This window comes from Myotis yumanensis, unplaced genomic scaffold, assembly GCF_028538775.1.
Source record: "Myotis yumanensis isolate MYYU_CA2020_CCGP unplaced genomic scaffold, mMyoYum1.0.hap1 SCAF_10, whole genome shotgun sequence".
NCBI classification, from domain to species: Eukaryota; Metazoa; Chordata; class Mammalia; order Chiroptera; family Vespertilionidae; genus Myotis; species Myotis yumanensis.
In genome coordinates this window covers 43,608,708-43,627,900 of record NW_027223761.1, presented here as the reverse complement: position 1 = coordinate 43,627,900, position 19,193 = coordinate 43,608,708, and the positions used below count along the sequence as shown (strand labels likewise).

The 19,193-nt window shown below is 56.3% G+C and overlaps 2 protein-coding genes across 8 annotated transcripts in view; both read right to left on the bottom strand.

The window, feature by feature from the left end:
* The window catches only part of ARHGEF17 (Rho guanine nucleotide exchange factor 17), a 56,531-nt gene extending 49,753 nt beyond the window's left edge, over nucleotides 1-6,778 (bottom strand). The window contains exon 1 of the mRNA XM_070425582.1: nucleotides 3,375-6,778. Coding sequence (XP_070281683.1) covers nucleotides 3,375-6,557 — 3,183 coding nt within the window. The 5' untranslated portion in view covers nucleotides 6,558-6,778. The remainder of the gene's footprint in view (nucleotides 1-3,374) is intronic.
* An 8,229-nt stretch (nucleotides 6,779-15,007) lies between these two features.
* Nucleotides 15,008-19,193, bottom strand: part of P2RY6 (pyrimidinergic receptor P2Y6) — a 44,858-nt gene continuing 40,672 nt past the window's right edge. For 5 of the 7 annotated variants that reach the window (XM_070425583.1, XM_070425584.1, XM_070425585.1 and 2 more), the window contains exons 2-3: nucleotides 17,233-17,321; nucleotides 15,008-16,237 (exon numbers count right to left, since the gene is read on the bottom strand). In XM_070425583.1, coding sequence (XP_070281684.1) covers nucleotides 15,217-16,237; nucleotides 17,233-17,255 — 1,044 coding nt within the window. In that variant the 5' untranslated portion in view covers nucleotides 17,256-17,321 and the 3' untranslated portion in view covers nucleotides 15,008-15,216. The remainder of the gene's footprint in view (nucleotides 16,238-17,232; nucleotides 17,322-19,193) is intronic. The other 2 variants (XM_070425588.1, XM_070425590.1) reach the window with 1 other exon arrangement.

Below are 19,193 nucleotides of genomic sequence, written 5' to 3'. Positions count from 1 at the left end.
ATAACCACCATAAAGGTGTTCAGGCTGTCAGGGGTGTGCAGGTGACTCCTCCATCTGCCCCCTGATCCTGTTCCTCTACCCAGATGGCAGGCCAACCCTACCAAGAAATAGGGACCTCACGGGCCCCTTCAACTCTAAGACACTGACATTCGAGGATTCAGTGCGAGTCCAAGTCTGACATTCTAAGAATTCAGCTCTAAAGATTCCCACAGCTTTCACATTTGAAGAATGAGACATTCAGAGTGTCTGGCATATAGAAAGCACTTAAAAAATGTTAGCCACAGTGACTGCTATTCCAATAGGCTAAAGTTCTGAGTCCACCCATCTGATTCTGACAGACAAGTCACTTCCTGTTTCTTGTCTGGATGTGGCGACAGTTGTCACATCTGTCAAATGGGTATCAAGTATCTGAGGGCAGCAGGTTGGACCACAACACTGCTTTGAGGCCAAGGTGGGGGAAGCCCTAAAGAGTTGCTGATCATCCAGGCTATGCCTTGTGGACCTAAATGGAAATGCCAAGGGGCGTGGGAGGCTCCCACAGCTCTGCCTCCTCCCCCCAGCACATAAGCAAGCAAGTTTCCACAGAATAAAGCCACCATGCCTTATCCCTCATTCCCTGGGCTCCTGGTTCTTATGGCTCTTGCATAGACCTGCCTTCCTCTCTCTTCCAGCCACAGGCCAACTACACTGTAGGCTGTCCTTCCTGTAGAGCCTCAAAGAGTAGACAGTCTAACCTCCCATTGTACAGATGGCAAAACCAAGGCCCAAGATGACTTTCCAGGTCTTACAGAGGGTCAGAGGCAGAGCCAGGCCTGGCACCCAGGTTCCCTGCTCCCAACAAAGGGGGGAGGAGGGGATCACATCATGTGAAGGGCAAATATGAACTCAGCTAGGAGAGACCTGAGAGACTTCGACACAGCCTGGGGTCAGGTCAGGGGCCCCCTCTACACCAGGGCAGCTCCTGGCTGGGTTCACACTGGTTTCTGCCCCATCAGCAAAGTGTGAAAGCCTCTTCTCTTCACTTATTCTGGAGCCCACACCACACCATCTCCACCCACAGTCCAGGGAGCGTGACTGGAGCCCTGGGCCTAAAACAAGGGAACATTGTCTACTCCTTGGAGGCCAGCAGGAGGGGGTAGACAGCTGCTCCCCATCTTCTTGGAGCCAAAAGGAAGGGGACAGCAGGAGGGATTTAGGCTAGCAGATGGGAGAACTTCCAGGCTTTATGAGGGGATAGGGAATTAGGAGATGGTGAGTATCTTCTGAGCCAATTCACGTCCACCGGGTTATACCGAGGCCAGGACTACCTAGCCCTGTGTTCAGAAACTAATAGGTAGCGGGGAGGAGCGGCCCAGGCTGGTCACTGGAAGCAGCTGGAGTGGTGGGGCCTGTTTTTCCCCTCTCCTGCCCCCAGGAAGGAAGTGACTGTACCAGCCACTCACTGTACAAGAGCCTGTCAGACCGAGACCATTACCCCCGTTCTACAGGAGGGGAAGGTGAGGCACGGAACAGAGACGTGACTGATCCAAGGCCTCACAGGGACTGGGAGCCGGAGCTCAAACCCTGTCTGCTATGACAGGCCACCAATTCTCTCCCCTAAGAGGGGACACCAAGCTGGGCCTGGAGAGGTGGGAGGACTGGAGCAGGCAAAGGCTTAGAGCTTGGAGAGAGCCTCCACTGAGGGCAGGGAGAAGCCTATGTTATGGGCAGATATGTCCCACCGCATAGGCCCTGGAGGGCAGGGGGACCCTAAGCTTCCCCCTGAGGTCAGGCAGGCAGGGAAGGTGCTGGAAGGTATACAAGGAGCCAATTCTGCAAAAACTCCCACCTCCTCTCTGGATCTCAATGCCTCTTCATAGGAGTAACAGCTGCTCCCTCAGCCCCCCAGCCCCCCAGCCCAGTCTCTTCAAGTCCCTTGGTTCACCCCTGCTCTCCCCCCTAATTTAGTCTTCAAGGCTCGCAGAGGAGATAATTATATAGGAAAGGAAGCTGGGGAGGGGCTCCTGGCAGAAGCTGCCCTGCTCTCACCCTCCCCCAACCCCAAGTTCCAAAGACAACAGGCACTGAAGTCAGGGGCACCTGAGCTGCCTTACCAGGCTCAGAAGGAAGGACAGACCCCAAATTTCCCCTCTCCCCATTCCCTGCCTGCTGACTCTGCAGCCTTTGGTCTCCGTGAGAGACACCAATCAGAGGCAGGACCAGGGGGAACTGGAGACAAGGAGAGAAAAACAAAGAGAAAGAAAATTCAGAAGGGGCGTGAGAGCGCTGGGAGTGACCAAATTAGTCCAGCATTTAGCGGTTCCAGGCTCTTACTCAGGCAGGGAGCACAGTGGGAGTACAGGTCACGGGTTGAAATAACCCCGAGGCCATCCCCGTGATAGGACCAGAACCCAGAGCCTCAAATCTAGCATTAAGCACCTGGAACCTACCTGAACCCACAGCCCAAACCCCAGGGGCACCTGAAGCCAGAGGAAGGGGAAAGCATCTCAGTCACCAGGAAGGAGATGGGGGTGGGGAGAAGCATAATGGACCAGAACCTCCACCCTGACCCACAGAGGCAATCCTGCCTGTGGGGGTCAGAACCTCTCAAGGCTGCTGTCTGCTGACCTCCAGCCACCCCCCTCCCTGACCCAGCCCTTCTCTAGAGGCCCCCATTCTAATCAGAAGAGGCTCCAGCAAACCTCAGGCCTCAAGAGTACCCCAACTCCAACCCATGACTCCCCCAAAATTTGGCATCACCAGCTGGAGACATACAACCACCTTGTCCACAATCCCCGTGCTTTTATAATGAGGAGGTTAAGTCAGAGAAAGGCCAGGACCATCAATGTACTTTACAGAGCCCTCTCTACTACTCCATAAAGTAATGCCTCTCCAATTTTCCCAGGCCCAGGACAGACCCACACTTTAATCTATCAGAGGAAAGCCACTGGGGGAGGGCAAACCCAAGTCAACTGTGGGCCCCCCAGCCTCAAACATCCTACAAGGGGTCTGGTTAATGGGGCAGCAAGGCTCTCTAGAAAGTTCCATCACTCTCCCATCTCCTTGTGTATTTATAACAAAGAACCAGGTAGGAATCTCTAAAGTCAATCCCTGAAAAACAGCTGAAGGACAAGATTAAAACCCTGTGTAACTATCACCCAGAGCACCTTGGAGCAGGTAAGAAGCTTTGAGTTAGCACTAGCAGAGGCCTGAAGCCCCTGGGGCCTGAACAGGTAGAAGCCCTCTGTCATGAACACTCTGAAAACTGTCTGAGCACTTCCAGGACCAGAGAAGCACCTCAGACCTGGGTACCTGCCCACTGAGCACTCCTGTAGAAGTCAGCGCCCATGGCCTTCCCTCAGCCCCACCCTGACGGCCCCCCACGAAGGACTCACCACCTGCGGCTTGCTGCAGCACTTGCTGGCCGGGGCAGGCTCTTCTGGAGTCCGGGTTGCCTCCGGGGGCTTGGCCTCAGCAGAGGGCGGTGCAACCACTGGAGTCAAGCATGGCATATCCACTGGCACTGGCACTGGGGCAGGCACCTCGCCAGAGTGGAGGGTCAGCATGTACTGCTTCGTGACATCCTCGAGGGATGGTGCCTGCAATGTGGGGTGGGCTCGGGCAGGAAAGCCCATGGGCTCTGGCACAGCCACGGGGGGGCCAACAGAAGTCGGTGGCTCAGGCACCACGATAGGTGTGAAGGTGGCAGGCACACTGGCATGGCGAACATGTCTGGAGGAGGGTCGGGCCTGATGGCCCTCCTCTCTCAGTAGCTCCTGATGACTGCTCCGGGCTGGGCGCTTCTTGGAGCCACGGCGGATGAGCCTTGGGGACAGAACGTCAGCCAGTTTAGGGTCAAGGTGGAAGTCCTGGTGGGCACTGGGGCAGGTAGACAGGGGTTCAGGCAGAGCCATCTCAGACTGTGCCCGGCCCCTGGCAGGACTAGGTTCTCCTGGTTCTGCCTGTCGATCTGCAAGAATGGGCTCACTGCTGGATGGAGGCAGCGTGGGCTCAACCTCTCGGATGGGCTCCCCTCCAGGGCCCTCAAACCCAGGCCCTGCCAGTTCCCCACGGCGGCTGGGGTCACTCAACGATTTCTTCTTGGGGGCTTTGCCAGCCACCCTGTCATCCACCACACGCCCCAAGGCACCAGGCTCTTGAACAATGCTCTGAATGACCTCCTGGTATCCCTTGCTCTCTTCACTGCCCACAGACCAGTCACTGTGGCCGCTGGTCAAGCCCTCATCCACGGCTGGGGCTACTGGAAGCCCTGTTTTGGGGCTCAGTGAGCCCAGGAGGTTGCTATCCACAGAAAACCCAGAGGGCTCCTCAGAGGTGGTAGGCCGGTGGCGCTGAGGAATTGGGTCACTTAGAGACCGGTAGGCCTCCCCTGCCTCCCCGTTGCTCAGTTCAGTCCCACTTGGGCCCGAAGGTGGGACTTTCCGTCTCCTGCGGAGGGCACCTGGTGTGGGAGGAGTATCAGGAGCCACCAGGGACCACCCTCCCACACTGTCTTCAGTCCCAGGGATTTGGTTGGTCTGGGCCGAAGGCGAGTTAAGGGGTCGCCATACCCCTGTGGTGCCGAGGCTGCAAAAGGCTGAAACAGGAGGCTCAGGGTCTGCCCCGATGCCCTCGTCTGTCAGGCTGGATTCCGGGCCGGAGAGCTCCTCCTGGGACCGCTGCCCGTGGGCCATGTCCCCTGCCCACTCAGGGCTTCCAGGCGGGATGTCACTTCCATCATCCTGCTGGGCACCCATGCGCTGGATCTTCTCAAAAACCTGGCGGGCCTCTTGGACATACTGATCCTGAACAATGAGGGGCAGTGGGTCCTCCTCGGCGCCGGGGTCTGCCAGCAGGAGCTCAGAGGAGCTGGGCTTCAGGGCACTGGTGCGGGGTTGGCGGCGGGCCACGGGCTTCTCAGAGCAGGTAAATGACTTTGTCCTTCGAAGGGTGGCTGTCAAATCCTTGAGCGTGGGGCGGGTGCCAGGTGCTGCTGGGGCTGCTGGGGCCATGGGCCCAAGTTGCCCCCCCATGCCACCTGCTGATGGTGAGTCTCTGCCATCTAAGGGGCTACTCCCAAGGTCCCCGGGGCGCCCAGCAGACTTTCGGACCCTCAGCTCTGAAAGGTCCGAGCGCAGGAAACTGAGCAGCGTTAGGGTCTCTGAGGCAATGTCTGGGTTTGACAGGGACTTGCGCTGCCGCCTCTTGTCCAGCTGCAATCCTCCATCCCTCAATGACCTTGCGGTGCCCACGGGTCCCTTGGTGCGGGTTCGAGCCTGGGACCTTAGGAGGAGCCCTTCTCCAGCTCCAAAGCTCGGGGAACGATACACACCCCAGCTCCCAGAGCCCCGGCTGGCCCACAGGTCCTCATCCTTGAGGGTCTCCGTGCTGGAATAGCGGCTGCTACCACAGGAGCCGGATGGGCTGGCCAGGTAGGCGGGAAAGCTCACCTTAGCCACTCGGAAAGCTCCCCCCACAGTGTCCGACAAAGACCGCAGTCCCTCCTGGGGGGGACCCGGTGCACAAGGAGGTGAGTCAGTACCCCACTCCCGGGGTCCTTCCTCGCCAGGGGCTCTGGGAGATGTCGGGGGCTCCAGGCTTCCGGCTCCCCTAACCGAGTCCATGCTGCTCAGGTTTAACCCACAACTGTCTGGCTTACAGTCCTCATCCAAGAGGGCGCTCCCCGGCCCAGGGCCCGGCCTCCCTCTCCAGCGGCGGCTGCCCTCACCATCTTGGTCCTCTTCGCTGCCGGAGGAGAGGCCTCCGTGGTAGGCCGGGCTCTGCGCCCCGGGCGGCAGCGGCGGCGGGCCCTCCTCTTCCTCCTCGCTGGAGCTGGCAGCCCCGCTGCTGCCGACAGGATAGGAGGCCATGGAGGAGGAGGAGGAGCGGGAGGCCCGGGTCCCGGCCTGCGGTTGGGAGAAGCTATGCCAAGAATGTAAACCATCCGCTGGACGCTGCGCCCGCTCCTGCTGCTGCTGCTGCTGCCGCCGCCGCCTCCCCTCGGTCCCCGGGCCGGGCAGCGGCCGCGCGGAACGCAGGCCCGCCAGGTGGAAGCACGTCCGGGGAGGCGGCGTCGGGGGCTGTCGGGGCTCCCGGGCCGGGAGTTCCCACGCGGCCCCGTCGGGGCTTGGCGCCCCCGAGGCCACGGAGTCGGCACTGGGCCGCCTGGAGCCAGGACCCGCGAAGAGCTTGCGCATCTCGGTGACGCTGGGCCAGGCCCCGCGCACGGCACCTTCGGTCGCTTCTTCCACGGCCCCGGGGGAGACGCCCCCGTCCCGGGCCCCGGCGGAGTGGTCCGGCCGCGGCGCGTCGAAGCGCCGGGAGAGCTGGCGCACCGACGGCGAGAGACTGCGGAGCGGGCGCGGCTGCGCGGGGGCGGCCGGGGGCCCCGACGCCAGCTTGGACACGCGCCGGGAGGGCTGGCCCGGGACGGCGGCGACCGGCCGGCACGCGGCGCGGCCCCGCTGCCCGGCGGTGTCCGCGGCCCCCTCCTTCGGCCCGGGCCCGCCGCTCCAACGCTCCAGCAGCTTGAACGAGACGCTGCGGTACAGCGGGGGCCGGGGCGCCCCGTCCGCCATGGTGGCGGCGCTCACTCCGGGGGGGCTGGCCTCGGGGAGCCACGGCCAACCCCCCCTGCGCCCCCGCCCCGAAGGAGCGCAGCGGCCGAGGTCCGAAGGCCCGGGCCCGGCAGCCGCCGCCGAGGGGGTTGGCGGGGAGACGGCGCAGAGACCCGAGCAGAGCTTGATCGGCTGCGGCTCAAGTTTCTGCGGCCGCGGGCGGCTGCGGCTCCATCCCGCGCGGCCCCTCCCGCCTCAGCGCCGACCCCCCGGCCCGGCCCCCACCTCGGCCGGTGCGACCCGGAGCATCGCGCGAGGCCCAGCCCGGTCCGGTCCGGATCCCCTTCCGCTGCTCCGCGCCCGCCAGCCGGCCCGCCTGCCTCCCTCCCCTCGAGCTCCCGCTCCAGCTCCTGTTCCCTCCCTCTTGGCTGCTCGATCCTCGCTCCCTTTTGTTGCAAATAAACTTTGTGGCGGAGGAAAGGGGGCGGGGGGCGGGGCCTCCACCCCAAAGAGGGGGTGGGCTCCCCGCGCGCCAAAGGCTGGGAATCGGGAGTAGGGGGTGGGGAGGGAAGCGGGGAGGAGCCAAAGGCGAGGATGAGACCGCGGCAGCGACCCTCGCGGCCCGAGCTGCCCCCGAAGGACTCACTCCGACACCCGCCGGCTCTGAGTGCGCTCAGCTCCGCGGACGTAGAGCCGGGACGCTGCACCCCCTGCGGTCCAACAGCTCCTGCCCAGGGACCAACATGGCAACCTCGGACCCACACGCGCGTGCACACCGATACTCAGGTACGCGGCTCTCCGGCGGGGAAGGGGCCGGGCTCGCCGCCAGGGGGAGTCGTGGGCGCCGCGGGCGGACTCGGGCTTCGGCCGCTCCCCGCCCCGCCCTTTCGCCACGCCCTTTCTTGGGCCGTCGGAGGAGAATCGCGCTGCGACTGCGACCCCGTCCAGCCCCTCGGGCCCCCAGACGCCCCGCCCCTCCCACCTCTGCGGCCCGTCCAGCTCCGAGGTTCCCCCAACCAGTCCCACGCCTGCGACCACGCCCCCGCCCGCTCTCAGGTTTCCAGCTGCCCGCCCGGCGCCGGGCCGCCTCCTTCCCTTGAGCTCCAGGGCACGTGGCTCTTGCGCCCTCTACCGGCCGGGTTTGCCCACCGCCCCCCCCCTGGAAATCCTGGGCAGGTAAATCAGCACCCACCACCCAGAAACCCTCGGAGGGTAGGAAAGACCGCTTCCTTTACTTCCTTTCAGTTGCTTCCTAGTTCCTTCAGGAGCCTTTTAATTTTTATTTATTTATTTACTTAAAATATATTTGTATTGATTTCAGAGAAGAAGAGAGAGATAGAAACATCAATGATGAGAGAGAATCATGGACCGGCTGCCTCCTGCACGCCCCACACTGGGGATCGAGCCCGCAACCTCGGAATGTGCCCTTGACCAGAATCGAACCAGGGACCCTTCAGTCCGCAGTCCGACGCTCTATCCACTGAGCCAAACCAGCTAGGGCCTGGAGCCTTTTAAAAATTAATCGCTTCACAAAGTGCACTCCCTTCTCCATCCTCACATACCAAAGGAGCTTCGATAGGACCGCCCTCGACTCTGCCACAGCCAAACCTACGGCTGCTCCACCCTCCTTGACAGGAAAGGTGTGGATCGCTTCTCCCTCCTACCTCTCCCCCAGGCCTCTGCTCCCAGTCTGGTTTGGCAAGTCTCTGCGTCCTAGGGAAAACTGGGGTTTTCCCTTCCCCACCGGCCTCTACCAGGTCCCATTCATTTTCCCTGGCCCAGTTTAAATGCATGACAGCGCTGCGTCCTAGTGGACGAATGGGGATTTGTGCAGCGTCTTGGATGTATTGGTAATATTATTTCATTGATTTAGTCCTTGAACCACCCTTGGAGGTAGATAATATTACCCCTTCTATGGGTCATGAAGGAGAAGTAACTTTGACCAACAGTGTTACAGCTGGGAAATGGCAGCGACTGCAATGACTCAAATTCAGATTTCAGGAGCTTCAAACACCATGTTCCTCCAGACAGCCTTTCCTGGCCCCAGCAGCCTCCTCCTCCTGGGTTCTGGGCTCACCCTCCCCAGGAGCAGAGGGTCCTTCTGGTCCCCTCAGCCCAAGAGGACTGAGGCTGGGCCTGACTCAGATGGGAGGACCTGGGAGCAGGAGGTCCTGGTCCAGATGAGAGGGGCAGGGATGGGCAAAGGGCAGGATGGTAGACACTGGAGGGATTGCCTGTGACCGCATGAGAGAAGGAGGACTCGCCCAGGCCCCCGGGCCCTGCTTGCTGCTTCCCTGGGGTTGTGGAAAGTCTCTGCAGGGAGAAGAAAGCTCTTTCTCTGTGACCTGCGACCAGCCTCTTCCCTGTGAGTCCCTCACTGCAGCTTTGTCTCATTTCTGCCTTGAGGGGGGGGCAAGCACGTTTTTCTCTCTTTACTGGGAAATGGATGATGAGGAAGCAAGCCCTGCCTGGCCCAGTGCCACTCGGCCCTTGCCTTGCTGTGTGACCTTGGGTAAATCCCTGGCCTCAGTTGCCACATCTGACAAGTAGGGAGTGGGTCTGGCCTCTCTCTGCCTCTATTTGAAGTCAGACTCTTGTCTCTTCTAGAGTTTTCTTTCTCCTCTTTTGAGGCAGTTGTAGTGTGGCAGGGGCACCTTCATCCCAGGAGTCACTGCTCTCTTCCAATAATGATGTCCCCTACCACCTGAAATGTATACTTTTCCAAACTCACACCCTGTCATCTTCTGTTTTCACGTCTCTTCTGGGGTAGAGGTTCTTATATCCATTTCACAGATGGGCAAACTGATGCAGAATGGAGACCCGGGTCACGGGATCCCAGCCCCCTGCAGCGTGGCTGTGAGATGAACTGGCTTGGGGCTTTGGATCAGGAGTCCCCTGTTTAAGGATCCAGGCTGGGCCTCCAACAATGGGGAGCTCACCCAATCAGAGAGTGGCTTGGCCGCTTACAGCTCCTCATGGGTCCTCCAACCTCCAGCCCCTTCTGATTCAGGGTGAGACACAGTTATCTTCCTGGCTCAGAGGGACCTGGGTGTTTTCAGTCCTCAAAAGACTCATCTAGGAAGGGCCTGGGAGCACTGGGCATCAGGGTGGAGAGAGGAACACTATGCTGGGAGCCCAGAGCCGGGCCCAGTGCAGTCACCCTTACAGATGTGCCCGGTGAAGCTAGCCCGACACTCTTCCTCCGGAGCTCAGGCTCCTGCCTGTGAAAGGGGAATGAAAACAATAATCCATCTCCTCCGTGAGTCTACTCAGCAAGATCACAGCTATAGAACCCATTGGAGAAATCAAGGTGGAAAGGTTATGATGGTCAAAGTCATGGATAATGTTGGGCCTCAGGTCGTTAACGGGGAGAAAGATGAGGAGTAAGAAGCAATGAGTTCCGAAAGGAGACATATGTAATACTTTAAATTAAAAAAAAATAATAATAATAATAATAAGCAGCAGCAATGAGTTCCAGGAAAGAACTCTGGCTCCTGACTCCTAAGAAACCTCTGCCCTCATATTGTGTCAGTGCCCCTGTAATCCCCAGCATCTCCTGACCATTCCATTCCAAAATCAAATAGGAACGTCCTGAGATTGTCCTGTTTCTTTTCTTTATAATTAGACCTCAAGGCACAGAATTGGATGATTCATAACCTTTTGTGCATGACACATTCTCACCAGTTGTTTGACTCCCACAAAAAACCAAAACAACTAGGACCTTTACAATGTCCTACATCTCATTATATAGTTCCCCCACCCATTCTCCTACTGCCCCACCACCCAAGATAACCATCCCCTCCTGTGCCCATCATTCCCTTTTTATATAGTTTTTTTTTTTTTTTTGCATCTGTGGATTTCCTTAAAGTGTACATTTTAATCTTAGTTGTTTTTAAATTTACAAAAAGGGCATCTTGCTGTATGTAATTTGGGGAACTTCTTTTTACTTAACATTATGCTGCTAATATTTATCCATATCGTTGTATGCTAGTGTAGTGCATTCTGGCTGCGTGCAGTATTCCAATGTGTGAATATGGCATTCATCCTCTCTCCAGCGGGTGGGCATTTGAATGTTTCCAGGTGTTTGCACTTGTGAACAGTGCTGCTCTGAGTGTGTGCACACTCCAGTGCACATTTGCAGAAGAGCTCAGGGCAGTGAGCATGTAGCTACTCCACATGAGGAGGCATTGTCAAGCTGGAACCGAATATCTTTCCTGGGTTTTTTTTGTTTGTTTGTTTGTTTTTTTCTTTTAATCCTCACCCGAGTATATTTTTCCATTGATTTTTAGACATGGCACGTTTTTGTGCAATATTTTGAAATATTGATGTGAGAGAAACACATTGATTGGTTGCCTCCTGCATGTGCCCTGAACAGGGCCTGGGCTGGGGAGAAGCCTGCAACCAAGGTACGTGCCCTTGTCTGGAAACAACCCAGGACCCTTCGGTCCTCAGGCCAACACTCTATCCACTGAGCCAAACCGGCTAGGGCTTTTCTGGTTTTTTGATTATCTGCATTTCCTTTTCTATGGAGTGCCTCTTTGCGCCTCTTATCCATTCTTCTGTTGGGTTATAATACTTTGTTGTACTTCATGAGAATTCTGCTCTAACCTTTCCATGCTCAACACCCCTGGTGGCCTAGGGAGAGCTGATAGCAGTATCCACTTTACCGGTAAGGAAACAGAGGCTCAGAGAAGTGAGGGGTTTGTTCAAAGTCACAGGCCTAGTGACAGCTCTTCTTTACTGAGCTACTGCCTTCTGAGGCCATTGGGCTTCAGCTAAGAAACCTTCTCTGCCCTTCTCACTGGGTCAGGGCCCGTGTGGTCCCCAGCATCTGCTGACCATTCCAAGAGCTTATTGTCTAGGGCCGTGGTCGTCAAACTGCGGCTCTCGAGCCACATGCAGCTCTTTGGTCCCTTGAGTGTGGCTCTTCCTAAGACTCAGGAGTACCCTAATTAAGTTAATAACAATGTACCTACCTATATAGTTTAAGTTTAAAAAATCTGGCTCTCAAAAGAAATTTCAATCGTTGTACTGTTGACAAACTTATTAGTCAACAGAGCCAAATATCAACAGTACAACGATTGAAATTTCTTTTGAGAGCCAGATTTTTTAAACTTAAACTATATAGGTAGGTACATTGTTATTAACTTAATTAGGGTACTCCTAAACTGGCCTTTACTAAAAACGTCCTCAATCTGATTGAGGTACGTTCGCTGAGGTCGACCCCTTCCAACTCTCCCATCCTCAACTCCTGCATGAATCCCGTGCGCCTCCACCGCACCGCGTCTCCCGTCGCCCAACCTACCGACCGACACCCCCCACTTCTTCTAACGCCACTTCTTAAAAATAAACTTGCCCAGGCAGAAAACCGACTTCTGGGCATGGGCCACGAAGTTTCAATCGCACTGTACGTGCGCGCCCGCACATGGTATTTTGTGGAAGAGCCACACTCAAGGGGCCAAAGAGCCGCATGTGGCTCACGAGCCACGGTTTGCCAACCACTGGTCCAAGGAGACCTTCTGTGCCCCTGGCCCTCTGTATGTGTTTCTGAACTCTTCAATTGTAATGATTCAGATGTGTTTGTGGTTATTTCATTATTGTCGTTCTCCATCAGACTAGGAACTCCCCGAGGGCAGGGACCCACTGCCAGCATGCTGCCTGGAATACAGTAGGTGCTCAATCAATGTTTACTGGATGAACTGTCTGTCTCCTTGTCTGCATCCCCAGCCCCCTGGATTCTTTCTGAGGGTTGGGTCTGGGTCTGAGCTGCCTCAGGGTTCCCAGCACCATCTCCAAGGAGCACAGAGAATGTTTGTTAAATGAATGAGGGAGGGAGGAGGCAGCTGCATCCATTGCTAGGACAGATCCAGTGCCCCAAGGCTTTTCCTACTTTGAATGGAAATCTCCCCAATCAAGCCCTGGTCCCTGACTCCCAGGCTCCCCGTCTTGGTCCTGTACCCCCCCCGCCCCCCCCCCCCCTCCTCAATTGCTGACCTTCCCTGAGCCTGGTCCCTGAGCCTGGTCTCTCTCAGAACCATCCTTTCTTTACTTCTCCATCCATCACTTAAACTTCCTTTCCTCCAGCCCCTCCCTTTCTCACCCAACTCCACTGCCTCATCACATCACCATAATTCAGAGACACGCCCCGGCCCCCCTCTACCTCCACTTCTCTGGCTCCTCCTCCTCTCCAGTCCCCTAATGTTGGTGTTCTAGGACTCTATTCAGCCCCCTTATTTTCTTCTTCAAGAATCCCATCCACCCCCTCAGATTCCAGCCAAAGGTGAGGTAACCCCGCCCCAGGCTTTGCACCTTTTCCAAAAACCCTTCCTGGACGTCTCCAGACCCTGTGGACTCCTGGCTCCCACCGGGTGGAGGGCTCCACCCCAGGTCAGGACCCCGCCTGCCTCCACCCAGGTCTACTACCAGGATGGAATCTGGGTAAAGGGGATTGTTTGGGCTGTGGGTAACAAAGATTAAAAAAACAACACTAGGGCTTTAAAAAAGTAAAAATCTGCACTTAGTGGCCCCAAACTCGGATGGTCAAAGACCCAAGCTGCTGGCATGGCTCAGTGGTTGAGCGTCGACCTGTGAACCAGGTCACGGTTCAATTCCCGGTCAGGGCACATGCCCAGGTTGCAGGCTCGATCCCCAGTGTGGGGCATGCAGGAGGCAACTGATCAATGATTCTCTCTCATCATTGATGTTTCTATCTCTCCTCCCTTCCTCTCTGAAATCAATAAAAATATATTTTTTTAAAAAAAGAACTAGCCTTTTTCTTCTGACATCACCATGTGTCTACCTCACTGTAGCCCCAAAAAATCAAAGTTCCTTTTGTCCAAATTGTAAGCCTCTCCAGCAACAGCACTTGTAGTGGATTCCAAAGTGGGCCGGGCCTGGTGCTCCCACTTCCTCCCCCAGCTGCAAGACACCTCTATGGAGTTTAACTCCTCCAGGGCCCTTCTCTGAGTGCTCATTGCCCAACAGCCTTGGCAATAAGGTGGGGCTAAAAGGAAGATATTGAATCAGTTATATAGTCCGTCCTTGCCCTATCGCTCTGCCCATCCCTCTCCTCCCTCTACCTTCTGAAAAAGAAGACTTCGCCATGCCGGGTCTGTGTGGTATACCAGCAGCCAAGGGCAGGCCGGACTGTTCCGCAGGAGGGAATAAGGCCTAGAGGAGGAGTGAGGGGTGGGGTGGGGGAGGAGAGAAAAAGAGCAGAGAGGATGGGGCTCTGCAGAGGTGTGGCTGAGGGGAGCGGTGCGCAGGGGGAGAACAGGTGAGGACCTGGAAGGGCCTCGCCTGGTATTTCCCTTTGCTGCCTCCTTGGACCTTCAGTGAAGATGCCTTTACAAGCCTTTTTAAGGCTCAGGTCTGAGTTTGAGATGCGTCCATATGAGATGGCCTCTGGGCAGCCTTCCAGGCACCCGCAGGCCAGAATGATGGAGCTGAGAGGGCAGAACAGGGGAAGCCGGCAGAGCAGTCTGTCTTGAGACCGGTCAGCAGGCCCCTGACACGGGACCTCCATGTTGCAGCCTCCTGATGGCCCTGGTGGCTCTTTCTCCTGAGCTGCTGACTCTCCTTTTAGAATGAAGCAATGTCGAAGGGCCACTTCCCCTCACTTGGAGGGGCCTGGTGGATACCCTGAGTCTGGAAGAGGTGGGCGGAGGGTAAGTGGGGTCTGGGGCTCTTCCTGGCATTTAATGCTCTGGTCTCACCCAGCTTCTTTTCTTAACGCCCCACTCCGCACACACCCAACCCCTGGGCTGAGTTGAAGCTCACTTGCTTTACCTCCCAGCGCAGCGCATCTCTGCCTCTGGGTTTTGCATGCACAATGCCTTCACCAGGAGCCTCCTCCCCACCTCAGGCTCCGCCTCTTCTAAGAAGCACTCCCTGATTTCTCCTCCTGCTGAGCCCCCCTCCTGCCGTTGGTTGTCTGGAGAGTGGCCGTAAGACAGCTCTTACGTTTTCCGCTTTCACACACAGGAGGCCACATGCCGCCCACCCCAGCTCCCTGCCTGTCTGCCCCAGGGCAGCGCCTAGCATAGGGCTGGCCCAGGCTGTACTGACATGCTCCCCCCTTCCGCTGGCAGAGCTCCCAACAGCCTTTAACATCTGGTTCAGATGCTCCCCTTCCTCCCCTCACCCCCCAAAAAGATCTCTCCTGACTTCTTGATCTGGGTCATGGGCATCCTCCGAGCACTCCGTCCCCACAGCCACGCTTCCCTCAGTCACAGCCTTTACATCACTGCCTCAATCCTTCCAGCAGTTGGGAGCCTGTATGGGTCTGGTTCTTTTGGGGCCCACAACCAACCCAGGCCTGAACACACCGTGTCAGTAAAGGTTTGCTGAATGAATGGAACATCATGCCCCGTTCATAGTCATCCCTCAAAACCCAGCTCAAATGCCTCTTCCCAGAAGCTCTCACTCCTCCCCACCCCCATCTTCCCTCACTCCCTTATAAGTGACTCCAAAGCATGCAGCATACTCCTCAGTTACGGTACATGTCACATATATTTGTGTGAGCAGCTTCACATGGCTTCTCCACCTCTCCATGGCTCACGGGACCTTCTGCAGGGCCAGGCTCGGGCTGCCCTGTGTCTGTGCCCACAAGGCCTGGTCCAAACAAGGGCTCAATAAATAGCTGTGGCTGAGATATTGGGGTCTGTCCTGCCCCAGGGGCTCAGCGCCCCTGCCGCTGCCACTTGGCTGTGAGTTTCTGGAACAGTTCGTGTGGCCGCTGGCGGAACTTCTTTTGGGTGAAGTAGAAGAGGATGGGATCCAGCACACTGTTGGCGCTGGCGAAGGGCCGCGTGCCTTTGTAGGCGGCTGCAAAGGCCTCCAGCACGGGGCAGGAGACACCCGGCGTCGAGCGCACCGCCAGGTAGGCTGTCTTGGTGATGTGGAAAGGCAGGAAGCTGATGGCAAAGACGGCTGCCACCACCACAGCCATGCGGGCTGCCTTGCCACGCCGCTCCTGGGCCACAGGCCCTGTGGGGCCGTCCTGGCGGCACAGACGGCGGGCCAGACGGTAGTAGCAGGCCAGCAGGGCAGCGAAGGGCAGCAGGAAGCCGATGACTGTGAGCGCCATGCCATACGGCAAGTACCGGGTGGCCAGGGCAGGCGAGCTCAGGTCGTAACAGACAGTGCGGTTACGCTGGATGCCTGTGGCGGCAAAGAAGGCTGTGGGCAGGCACTGGGTTGTCACAGCCAGCCACACGGCTCCACACACTATCCAGGCAGCCCGGCGGCCCCCACGCTTGTGCCAGGGGGCCAGAGGGTAGCAGATGCCCAGGAAGCGCTGGAAGCTGATGCAGGTGAGGAAGAGGATGCTGCCGTGTAGGTTGGCATAGAAGAGGAAGCGCACCAGGCGGCAGGTGAGGTCGCCGAAGGGCCAGTGGTCACCTCGGGCATAGTTGTAGATGAGCAGGGGCAGGGAGCAGGCGTACAGCAGGTCAGCCAGGGCCAGGTTCAGGGTGTACACGGCCGAGCGCGTCAAGGCCCGGCGGGACGAGCAGATCTGGACAATGACACAGATATTCAGCGGCAGGCCAGCCGCCAGCACCACGGAGTACACAGGTGGCAGCAGTAGTCGCTTAAAGTTCTCTCGGTAGACACAGGTGGTCGGCGGTGAGCCCAGAGCCTGGCTTGTGTCATTGTGCCACTCCATGGCTGCCTGACCGGGCTTCCTACATCTGGAGAGGCTGGGGAAGCAACACACAATCTGTCAGTGACCACATTCACTGACCACCCAGTAGGTCCTTGTCCCTCTCCCCCCCGAACCATCTCTGATACCACCCCACAGAGACCCCGCACAGCCCTCACAAAACCTGGAATACAAGAGAGAAACATAGATTTTTTGTTCACTTATTTATGCATTCATTGATTGATTCTTATATGTGCCCTGACCGGGGATTGAACCCACAACCTTGGTGTATCAGGATGACACTCTAACCAACTGAGCTACCCCGCCAGGAGTAATTTCTATTTATAATATCCATTTCTCACCAGACTTCCTGGTGAACTTTTATTTTTATTAAATATGTATTTTTTATTGATTTCAGAGAGGAAGGGAGAGGGAGGGAGGGAGGGAGGGGGAGAGAGAGAGAGAAACAGAGAGAGAAACATCTCTATGATGAGAGAGAATCACTGATCCTCTGCCTCCTGCAGGCCCCCTACTGGGGATGTGCCCACAACCCAGGCATGTGCCCTTGACCGGAATCGAACCCGGGACCCTTCAGTCCAAAGGCTGACACTCTATCCACTAAGCCAAACCAGCTAGGGCTGAACTTCCTGTCATCCTTCCAAATCTGAGTCAAATGTCTCTCTTCTATAAGTGGAGATGGATGGACTTCGATTTGAATCCCAACTTACTTACTGGCTATGTGACCTTGAGCTATTGATAGACCTTCTCTGAGTCTCAGCTTTCCTAGCTGAAAAATGGGGGAATGGTGCACCGACTTCTCAGGATGTTATGAGGTTAGAGGCACTAAATCATGCTCTCCAGGGCTTCCCCGGGCACCTGGAATTCGGAGATGGTGGTCCTGGTGGGCCTGCCTGTTTGACTCTCCTTCACAGGTTGGGAATCTCCTGAGGAGAAGTGCCAGGTCTGGTGCCGCTCTGAGTCCAGCCCCGGGCCCAAGGCACAGAGGGCCGTGGTAACTCTTAACGAATCAACATGAACAAAATATTCACGCACCGTGAGCCGACCAAGGACAGCATCTACCTCCTCGGCCTGAGCTCCACCTTCCAAAGCCAGGGTCCTTCTTCTGGCTGCAGTTCTCTTATCTGTGAAATAAGAGGGAACGAGGTGATTCAGGAGTTCCCTAAGCCTCCTTCCACTTGACTTAAGGCTGCAAAGGCTGGAGCCACAGCGCCCTCTGGTGACTACAGTAAAAACAGCTTTCCTGAAGGCAGACGGCAGAGGGAGCAACCACATCAACAGCTTACTTAATAGGGAGGGGAATCCAGACGCAGTCGGGGGAAGTGGCCTCTTAATCTTAGTGAATTGGAGGCAGAGCCCAAGTGAGAGTTGGAGCCGGAGCCCAGCCACCTGACTCAGGAGGCATCTTGGTGTAGCCCATGGACATGGAATGTAGAAGTTCCAAGCCCAGCTTCAGAGAATCAGGAGGCTTGGTTCAAATCCTGCCTTCCCTTCTGCCATGCTGTTCAACCCAGGGCTTCCACTTACCTTTTCTGGGCCTATGTCCTCATCAGAAAGATGCATGCTGGGCCTGACATGCAGCAGGTGCTTAATAAACGCCATGCCTTGCTGTTTTATCCCACACCTGATCCCTCCACTCATCCCTTCAGACTGACGTTTGGGGGAGCCGGTAGCACAGATGCCTGAAGGATTTGCCCCTGGTGGATGAGCAACTTCTTGTTGCTCACATCTCAGTTGGCATTTTCACATTTACTGGTGTCCATAGAGAATTCACGACCTAACTCCGTGGACCTGCCACCGAGATAGTGAGTCAAATCCCCGCCCCTCTCTATGTTACAGACGGGAGAAACGGAGGCCCAGAAAAAATATAAAGTCCTGCAAATGCACTCAGAGGGTGCTAGAGGGTCGAGGCTGAGTACATGGGCTCTGGTCCAGATGCCCAGGTTCAAATCCCGGCTCTGCCACGTGTGAGCTGTGTGGCCTGAGGCTCATTACTCAGCCTCCATGCCTCCGTTTCCCCGTCTATAAAATGGGGTGATATAGTACCTGCTTCATGGTGCTGTTGTGAAGATCAGTGCTTGGCACAGGGCCATTGGTAGCTGTCCCTAACGTGGATATACTGCTAAGTAAAGTTATGAGATTTTAAAAAGTTATAATAGAGCAAAACATAACTCCCCACACTAATTTCTTCCAATTGAAAATTTGATTTTGATGAAAATATTTTATCCAGATTCTGGGCAACTGCAAAACAATGATGTTTGGATTCTCCAGTCTGTTATATCACGCGCCATATCACCTTAAGTCACCTAAGATTCTTGTCGATTTCATCCCATGAGTTAGTGCTGGGTGCCCAGCTCACCAGTTAGGCACAAGGGGGAGGCCAAGGAGGAGGCCTGGCGATACCCCCACTGTAGCCAGGAAGGCAAGATTAGTACAGCTTATCCATTCGCCTCTTCACTCACTGTTCAGGCCATTCTTTCGTTCATGCATTCATTTTCTGGTTTCTGCAGGCTAGGCATTTAATGAGTACTTACTGCCTGCTGGGTGCATGAGCACACAGTATATAGATGCAGACGAAGGTAGATAGATACAGATACAGAAATACATACGCACATTTACCTATACTTATACAGGGTGGGGCAAAGGTAGGTTTACAAGAATAAGCGGTTTATTCTTATATTTTTATTTATTAGTTATTGTCCTATTATCTAGAATAACAACTGTAAACCTATTTTTGCCCTACTCAGTATATGGACTAGTCTGAGGGGCGAGACCAGTGCGACCCATAGGGTGGAAGAGACTTTTCAGAGGATGAAGGATGGAGCAAGCCCCTGATGGTCGAGGGGGGTTGCCCTGGGTGGAGAGGGGTGTGAGGACGCTTGGGGAGTTCCCAGGTGGGGAGGAAGGTGGAGCAGGCAGGGCCTGAGAAGAGCAGCCTGCTGGGCCAGAGGGTCCTGGGAGGAGGAGGAGGAAGCTGGTGGAAGGAACCGTGCTGT